We start from the raw sequence: 9,707 nt of genomic DNA on the forward strand, positions 1-9,707 counted from the left end.
AGGAGAGTGGAGAGAGGAGTCAGGAGAGAGCAATGAGAGGAGAGTGCGCAGAGACAGGAAAGTGGAGTGAGAGGAGAGGGGAGAGAGCAGTGAGCAGTGAGAGGAGAGATGGGAGAGTGGAGAGAGGAGTGAGAGGAGAGGGGAGGTCAGTATGCAGTATGCATACAGGAATGATGTGTACTAACCAGTAGGGTTGGGGTTGGGGTTCTAAACACCTGACCGTTTTCATGACTGTATAAACGCTGGTGCTGGTGTGGCACTCACCTCTGGTGTGTCAAAGATCTGCTTCACTTGCAGGATGTTGTGGACATGCCAGCTGTACTTGGAGAAGCTTCCCAGGGGAAGGGCATCCCTCCTGACGAATGCTTTCAACAAACAAACAAGCAAACAAACAAGAGAAAATAATAATAAAACGGACAAAACAAATCAAAGAAAGCTTATGAAGGTTCACCATGTTTTTATTGCACAGTAGTTTAGCAGTGTTAGCATAGTTCATACACCCTAGTCTCGTATCTTGTAAAGCGCTTTGTGATGTTGGTCCACTATGAAAGGCGCTAAATGAAAATAAAAATTACTATTATTACACGTGCTTCACCGTGCTGTATTACACTGTGCTGTGCTTCACCGTGCTGTATTACACTGTGCTGTGCTTCACCATGCTGTATTACACTGTGCTGTGCTTCACCATGCTGTATTACACTGTGCTGTGCTTCACCGTGCTGTATTACACTGTGCTGTGCTTCACCGTGCTGTATTACACTGTGCTGTGCTTCACTTACACTGTGCTGTATTACACTGTGCTGTGTACACTGTGCTGTTCACTGTGCTGTATTACACTGTGCTGTGCTTCACACTGTGCTGTATTACACTGTGCTGTGCTTCACCGTGCTGTATTACACTGTGCTGTGCTTCACCGTGCTGTATTACACTGTGCTGTGCTTCACCGTGCTGTATTACACTGTGCTGTGCTTCACTGTGCTGTATTACACTGTGCTGTGCTTACACTGTGCTGTATTACACTGTGCTGTGCTTTCACTGTGCTGTGCTGTTTCACTGTGCTGTATTACACTGTGCTGTGCTTCACTGTGCTGTATTACACTGTGCTGTGCTTCACCGTGCTGTATTACACTGTGCTGTGCTTCACCGTGCTGTATTACACTGTGCTGTGCTTCACCGTGCTGTATTACACTGTGCTGTGCTTCACCGTGCTGTATTACATTACACTGTGCTGTGCTTCACCGTGCTGTATTACACTGTGCTGTGCTTCACCGTGCTGTATTACACTGTGCTGTGCTTCACCGTGCTGTATTACACTGTGCTGTGCTTCACCGTGCTGTATTACACTGTGCTGTGCTTGTGCTGTATTACACTGTGCTGTGCTTCACCGTGCTGTATTACACTGTGCTGTGCTTCACCGTGCTGTATTACACTGTGCTGTGCTTCACCGTGCTGTATTACACTGTGCTGTGCTTCACCGTGCTGTATTACACTGTGCTGTGCTTCACCGTGCTGTATTACACTGTGCTGTGCTTCACCGTGCTGTATTACACTGTGCTGTGCTTCACCGTGCTGTATTACACTGTGCTGTGCTTCACCGTGCTGTATTACACTGTGCAGTTATTACACTGTGCTGTGCTTGTTTGTATGAATCCCGGCACGGTGGAGTTGGGGTTGGGGTTTGTTTGTATGAATCCCGGCACGGTGGAGTTGGGGTTGGGGTTTGTTTGTATGAATCCCGGCACGGTGGAGTTGGGGTTTGTTTGTAATGAATCCCGTCACGGTGTAGACGGGGTCGGGGTTTGTTTGTAATGAATCCTGGCACGGTGTAGACGGGGTCGGGGTTTGTTTGTAATGAATCCCGGCACGGTGTAGACGGGGTCGGGGTTTGTTTGTAATGAATCCCGGCACGGTGTAGACGGGGTCGGGGTTTGTTTGTAATGAATCCTGGCACGGTGTAGACGGGGTCGGGGTTTGTTTGTAATGAATCCTGGCACGGTGTAGATGGGGTCGGGGTTTGTTTGTAATGAATCCTGGCACGGTGGAGTTGGGTTGGTCGGGGTTTGTTTGTAATGAATCCCGGCACGGTGTAGACGGGGTCGGGGTTTGTTTGTAATGAATCCCGGCACGGTGTAGACGGGGTCGGGGTTTGTTTGTAATGAATCCCGTCACGGTGTAGACGGGGTCGGGGTTTGTTTGTAATGAATCCCGGCACGGTGTAGACGGGGTTTGTTTGTAATGAATCCCGTGGGGTCACTGGGTTTATTACACTGGTGTAGCTGGGGTCGGGGTTTGTTTTTAATGAATCCCGGCACGGTGTAGACGGTGTCGGGGTTTGTTTGTAATGAATCCCGGCACGGTGTAGATGGGGTCGGGGTTTGTTTGTAATGAATCCTGGCACGGTGGAGTTGGGGTCGGGGTTTGTTTGTAATGAATCCCGGCACGGTGTAGACGGGGTCGGGGTTTGTTTGTAATGAATCCCGGCACGGTGTAGACGGGGTCAGGGTTTGTTTGTAATGAATCCCGGCACGGTGTAGACGGGGTCGGGGTTTGTTTGTAATGAATCCCGGCACGGTGTAGACGGGGTCGGGGTTTGTTTGTAATGAATCCCGGCACGGTGTAGACGGGGTCGGGGTTTGTTTGTAATGAATCCCGGCACGGTGTAGACGGGGTCGGGGTTTGTTTGTAATGAATCCCGGCACGGTGTAGACGGGGTCGGGGTTTGTTTGTAATGAATCCCGGCACGGTGTAGACGGGGTCGGGGTTTGTTTGTAATGAATCCCGGCACGGTGTAGACGGGGTCGGGGTTTGTTTGTAATGAATCCCGGCACGGTGTAGACGGGGTCGGGGTTTGTTTGTAATGAATCCCGGCACGGTGTAGACGGGGTCGGGGTTTGTTTGTAATGAATCCCGGCACGGTGTAGACGGGGTCGGGGTTTGTTTGTAATGAATCCCGGCACGGTGTAGACGGGGTCGGGGTTTGTTTGTAATGAATCCCGGCACGGTGTAGACGGGGTCGGGGTTTGTTTGTAATGAATCCCGGCACGGTGTAGACGGGGTCGGGGTTTGTTTGTAATGAATCCCGGCACGGTGTAGACGGGGTCGGGGTTTGTTTGTAATGAATCCCGGCACGGTGTAGACGGGGTCGGGGTTTGTTTGTAATGAATCCCGGCACGGTGTAGACGGGGTCGGGGTTTGTTTGTAATGAATCCCGGCACGGTGTAGACGGGGTCGGGGTTTGTTTGTAATGAATCCCGGCACGGTGTAGACGGGGTCGGGGTTTGTTTGTAATGAATCCCGGCACGGTGTAGACGGGGTCGGGGTTTGTTTGTAATGAATCCCGGCACGGTGTAGACGGGGTCGGGGTTTGTTTGTAATGAATCCCGGCACGGTGTAGACGGGGTCGGGGTTTGTTTGTAATGAATCCCGGCACGGTGTAGACGGGGTCGGGGTTTGTTTGTAATGAATCCCGGCACGGTGTAGACGGGGTCGGGGTTTGTTTGTAATGAATCCCGGCACGGTGTAGACGGGGTCGGGGTTTGTTTGTAATGAATCCTGGCACGGTGTAGACGGGGTCGGGGTTTGTTTGTAATGAATCCTGGCACGGTGTAGACGGGGTCGGGGTTTGTTTGTAATGAATCCTGGCACGGTGTACCTGTGGTGGAGTTGGGGAGTCTCTTTTTGTTTCCTGCAGAAATCCTCTGCTGCAGCGCTTCGAAGAAACTCTGTGGGATGTGGAACACCAGGGGCTCCGGCTTGCCTGGGAACAGACAAATCCACACTGGAATACAGATCCACACAGGAATTCTGCAGTTTCAACCCCCCTCCCCCCACCCCCCCAGTTTTCTAATGACAATGCAGTGTACCCTGTTTCATTACGCTTTTCAATATGCTTTACCAGACCTCTCTGTGCTTTACAATGCTTCCCTGTGCTTTACCAGACCTCTCTGTGCATACAATGCTTCCCTATGCTTTACCAGACCTCTCTGTGCTTTACAATGCTTCCCTGTGCTTCACCACTCCTCTTTGTGCTTTACAATGCTTCCCTGTGCTTCACCAGACCTCTCTGTGCTTTACAATCCTTCCCTATGCTTTACCAGACCTCTCTGTGCTTTACAATGAAAAAATCCAAAAAAACAATCAAATAATCGGTTTCTGCAGCACTGACTACAACACTGTGGATGAGACTACATATTATTATTATTATTATTATTATTATTATTATTATTATTATTATTTGGCAGATGCCTTTATCCAAGATGACTTGCAGGTGCTCCAGAGCAGTGCAGGGTTACAATGCAAGCTTCATATTTAAACACAGTGTAGTTTACAGTAAGTGCAAATAATAATAATAATAATAATAATACTGCCAGAATACAACATGAACTAGGATGCAGCCAGTTAGGATCACAGCGAGTTATATCGTATTATCGTTATATGTACTGAAATATGAAGCTTGCATTGTAACCCTGTACTGCCCTGTAACACCTGTAAGTCGCCTTGGATAAAGGCGTCTGCTAAATGAATATGGTAAATTGCCGGTAAACTGTATTTGAAATGAACCCAGATCCTCTCACAGCCCTCCTCCTCCTCCTCCTCCTCACCATCGAACTGGAAGTGCATGGTCTGGTGGATTCGCTCCGTCACGCTGGCCAGCCATTGGTGGAAAGGCAGGGTCACATGGGCTTCGTCTACCGGCAGATTACTTCCTGTGACAGACAGAAAAGAGAGGCAGAAATATAGGGATGCAAATTAAATACAGGGATGAGAATAAGACTCCCATTGCAGAGCAGCGTGAGGCAGTCCAGGTTTTACATTCGTTCCAGAAGAAGAAGAAAAACACTAACTGTACTCACTCAGACTACAAAGAAATCCTGGTTTGTGCAGTGCAGTGAAGTCCAGTACAGTGCAGTGCAGTGCGGTACAGGTTTAAGGTAGGCATGTAATATCACTGATATTCTAAGAACATATTAAAGTACTTAAGAACATGCACCCCAGTTAAGCCCGTCAGCGCTCGTCCGCTTCATAGTGGCTGATTGATCTCAAAACTTTGTCAAGTCGGCTCTAAAGGATCCCAGTGATTCTGCATCAATAACACAGCTAGGTAACCCTTAGTAACTCCTTCTATGCCCTCACCACTCTCTGTGTGAAGCAGCGTCTCCTTCCCTCTGTCCTGAGCATGACCAGCTTTACAAAGACGCGTTTGAAAATCAACGCCCCGACAGTCTCACCTGCCCGTTTGAGCGCGGAGGAAACGACCTGTTTCCTGGCTGCAGGCCTCCTCGTGCTCCCAGCGCTCCTCCCATCTCTCACTGTGACCGGAGGGACGCTCACTGCGGGGGCACAAAACACACAGCCATGTCTGCTGGTCCAGTGATTAAAGAGAAGGGGCTTGTTACCTGGAGGTTCAAATCCCGGCTCAGCCGCTGACTCGCCGTGTGTGTGTGTGTGTGTGACTCTGAGCACTGAACCTCCTTGTGCTCCGTCCTTTGGATGAGACGAAAAACAAACGAGGTCCTGTTGGAAGTGACTCTGCAGCAGCAGCAGCTGTAAGTCGCTAAATGACTAATTAATAATGAGAGCCCAGCATGCAGGGAGCTGAGCTTCTGAAGGTTACAAATATCCACACCAGTCTGCTTGTAAACGTGCACACCGGCTGGAGTTTATTGCAGTGCACCATTCACAGCCCCAGTGACCCCCACATTCACAGCTCACTGGCTCAATACAGCGTCAAGCTAACATCGCTGTGCAATTAAAACCTGACGTCGCTAGAACACTGCTCCCCAGTTTAGCAGTAACGCTGAACATGAAGCGTCGATCAGCCTGCTCGGTTCGGATTGTGCCCAGTTTCCTGAATGTTTAAAACGTATTAAAAACGTTTCCAGCTATGGTCAAACGTTCTGCATCACCTAGATTTTTAGGATTGAAAAAAACAAAACAAAAACAATAAGAACATAATTTCGATCTTGTATTTAACATCATGAAGTGAAACTACAAAATGATGCCGCAAAAAAGTCTATAGGGTAATAGTAGTGCAGTACTTTTTTGTTAAGCATGCAGGGGAAAACTACAAAGCAGTGTGTAATTTAAGATTACACGTTATTCAGAAGGTTTCACTCGACTTTATGATGCAAAATGAGTTCATTCTATAGGGAGATGCAATGGCCACAGCTGAAGACTTCTAACCTATTGTGAACCGATAAAAAAAAAAAAAAAAAAAAAAAAAGCCATCATGACAAGCCCTGTATTACAGCGCAGTTACACCCCCTCACCTGCTGTGGTGCCCTCTCCCTTGACCTTCTTGGATTCTGCTGGTATGCTGGGCTCACAGTGAGGGGAGGCAGCAGAGCGGTAGAGCAGCAGAGACTCTGGGTTTATCGTCAGACCTACAGAAAATGACATTGCCCCCCCTCGTTACAAGCTCAAGGCGTCCCTTCACACAGTGGGATCGATTACAAGGCGGCACAGTCGTGTCTTAGAGTGTTCCCTCAAAAGCATTTCAACAGCATCTGTAATCATGTTGTTGAGGCAAACGCAGACAGTCCAGTCTCTTAGCTGTGGGCTCCAGAATGCAGCGTTATAAACCACAGGGTCAAGAATTTCTGTGTCGTGCCCCCCCCCCCCCCTCCTCCTCACCGTCAGGGTCGCCGTTAATAAACCCGCTGAACTCCTGCTGCAGCTTGGGGTCGCTGGCGAAGGCGCACAGGCAGGCGTAGAAGTGGACGCACCTCCTCCCTGCCGCTCCTCCTCCCTCCTCCCCTCTCCTCGGACCAGCCGCCCCCCCGCGCGCAGCCTGCTGGCAGGAGCACTGGAATCTCATCCCCGTGGGCCCCTGCGGCCCCCCCCGGCCCTTCCCACGCTCGATAAAGGAGGCGTGCAGGTAGCCCAGCGGATGCCGCTCGCTGGCCTTGCACTTCACCACCATGATGCTCCTGGTGATCCTCTGCACCAGGGGGCCGGACGACTCCGTGGCCAGCTGCCAGATCGCCTGCTTCGCCTCCTGGGACGCCTGGAGGGAGCCCAGCACGGAGCTCTTGAGCGTCAGCGGCGAGGCTTCTAGCCGGCATTCCGTGGCCAGCTTCACGTGGAGGCAGGGGCTCTCCGGCTCCGCACTGGGGGTGGCTGTCTGGCAGCAGGCGGGGACGTAGCAGCGGCCAGAGCTGACCTGAGTGAGCAGGGCCCCTCCTCCGGGGGTCCGGATCTCAGCCTCATCCACCCCCAGCTCCACGAAGCCCCTGTAGTCGGGGCCGCGGTCCCGCTGGCGCACAGAGTAGAGGCGCGGCGAGGAGGAGGAGCTCGGGTCCGAGCCGGTCACCACCCTCACGGCCTCCGCGCTCGGCTGGGGCTGCTGCTGCTGCTGCTGTTGGCGCCGGTTGCTGCTGCCGCGCCCGGCCCCATCGCGGAACACCGCCCCGCACCTGAGAGGACAGAAGAATATTGCTTTTGTTTGCCCAATTATTTTTACACCTGATTTTCCCCCCCAATATAGACATTGTATTCATTTCTTCACTGGTTCATAGGCATCGTATATACAGATAGATTTTTTTGCTTTGTTTCTTTAAACCTAGAGGTTTACCCATTGAGAACAAGGCCTCGTTTACAAGGGGGTCCTGGAAAACAATAAGGGGCAAACACTATACAAGCAACACAATGAAATGCGTGGTTAAAACTTCAGACAGTAGCCTACAGATATCAGAGCACAGAGTGAGGAGGACATGAGTCTGTTTTCTAACGCGGACTGGAAGTAAAGCATTGGCAGGATGTTTTAATGCCCTGGTTTACAGACAGTGTATTGGTCTCTTCACTGGTTTATAGACAGTGCACTGGTCTCTTCACTGGTTTATAGACAGTGTACTGGTCTCCTCACTGGTTTATAGACAGTGTATTGGTCTCCTCACTGGTTTATAGACAGTGTATTGGTCTCTTCACTGGTTTATAGACAGTGTACTGGTCTCCTCACTGGTTTATACAGTGTACTGGTCTCCTCACTGGTTTATAGACAGTGTACTGGTCTCGCTGGTTTATAGACAGTGCACTGGTCTCCTCACTGGTTTATAGACAGTGTATTAGTCTCCTCACTGGTTTATAGACAGTGTATTGGTCTCACTGGTTTATAGACAGTGTATTGGTCTCCTCACTGGTTTATAGACAGTGTACTGGTCTCCTCGCTGGTTTATAGACAGTGTATTAGTCTCCTCACTGGTTTATACAGTGTACTGGTCTCCTCACTGGTATATAGAGAGTGTACTGGTCTCCTCACTGGTATATAGAGAGTGTACTGGTCTCCTCACTGGTTTATAGAGAGTGTACTGGTCTCCTCACTGGTTTATAGACAGTGTACTGGTCTCCTCACTGGTTTATAGACAGTGTATTGGTCTCTTCACTGGTTTATAGACAGTGTACTGGTCTCCTCACTGGTTTATAGAGAGTATATTGGTCTTTTCACCTCTGGTTCTTGCAGCTCAGCCCTCGTGTCCCGTTGTAAACGCCACACTGGGGGCACTTCCGGATCCCGCGCAGGGTGGGCTTGCCCAGGTTCGACAAAAAGGGGGGGGTCTTGGTGCGATCACGCGGGCTCAAGGAGGGGGTGCTGGGTGCTGTCGTCGGGGTCACTGCTGCTGTCTCAGGGCTGCCCTCCATCGTGTACCCCTGCGTGGAGAGAGAGAGAGAGAGAGGAGAGATTGTTTTGCATTTGTCGTGTTTGAATGGTCTCTTTTTGATTTCATAATGTTATCTCTGTCATCTGACAGCTTCAGAAATAGTGGGCAATAAGTAATAGAATTGTGGGGCTTGACAACAGGTAGGAGATAAACACGGATTTCATGTCTGACGCGGTCGCTGAGTGAAATTATTTACAGGTGCAGTTATATTTGATAGTAGTATTTTTTTTACATTGTTAATGACCCCCTCTTTGAAAAAAAAAAAAAAAAATGTGTATATATATATATACACACACACACAATCTGTCAATAAAACAAACAAACAAAAAAAAAACCCTTAAGTAAGGTGCACACAAGTACAACATAAATACAAAAGTGTTTAGCACGTTTCTGTCTTTATATCAGCTAATAAGTTGTATACAGTATTGATGCTGTACCTTTACTATAACTTTATAGTTGATTATTCTGTATTTGTAATTTTCTAGCGTGCATTGCATTTAATATTTACATACATACTTGTCTATACATTTCTAGACATAATTACACATAGTTGACATACTATAATAATAATAATAATAATAATAATAATAAAAACTATCGTGTTCCCATCAATGTAACTTAGCCCCGTACTATTGGTGTTTTTATTTATATATAAACAGAATACATTTAATTGCAAAAACTTGGTAAATAACCCTAAACGGAGTGACGTCATTTCCTTTTTCTTCCAGACTGCCGGACCCTCCTCGCAGGGTTTCGCCGAGATGACTCTTCTTCTTGACCGTGTTTGGTGAACGCATTTCTGCAGTAAACACGCCCGGTCTGAACACCGCCGGCGAGTGTACCTGGAAGTTTAACCCCTTCCGCTCCCGTCTCTGTTTGGCTGGCTTTGCCTCAGACTCCGACGACGCCGCCGCCTCGGGTTCGTCGCCATTCCCTCTTACAAACTGCGGTCGGCGTTGCGGCTGTAACGAGGCACGGGGTTGGTCGGCGCCTGGCCATGTGACAAGGCAAAGGGGCGGGGGGTGTTCTGGGAGTTGTAGTACTCTTAAG

General features: G+C 49.3%; 1 protein-coding gene across 2 annotated transcripts in view; it reads right to left on the reverse strand.

Annotated features, from left to right (window-relative positions):
- Positions 1–9,707, reverse strand: part of LOC121303166 (uncharacterized protein C2orf42-like) — a 10,801-nt gene extending 1,094 nt beyond the window's left edge. The window contains exons 1-8 of one of the 2 annotated variants that reach the window (XM_041233683.1): positions 9,500–9,707; positions 8,444–8,646; positions 6,634–7,415; positions 6,270–6,383; positions 5,229–5,330; positions 4,602–4,706; positions 3,653–3,757; positions 265–365 (exon numbers count right to left, since the gene is read on the reverse strand). In XM_041233683.1, the coding sequence (XP_041089617.1) occupies positions 265–365; positions 3,653–3,757; positions 4,602–4,706; positions 5,229–5,330; positions 6,270–6,383; positions 6,634–7,415; positions 8,444–8,637 (1,503 nt within the window). In that variant the 5' untranslated portion in view covers positions 8,638–8,646; positions 9,500–9,707. The other variant, XM_041233682.1, reaches the window with a different exon arrangement.

Source organism: Polyodon spathula, chromosome 31 (assembly GCF_017654505.1).
Source record: "Polyodon spathula isolate WHYD16114869_AA chromosome 31, ASM1765450v1, whole genome shotgun sequence".
NCBI lineage: Eukaryota > Metazoa > Chordata > Actinopteri > Acipenseriformes > Polyodontidae > Polyodon > Polyodon spathula.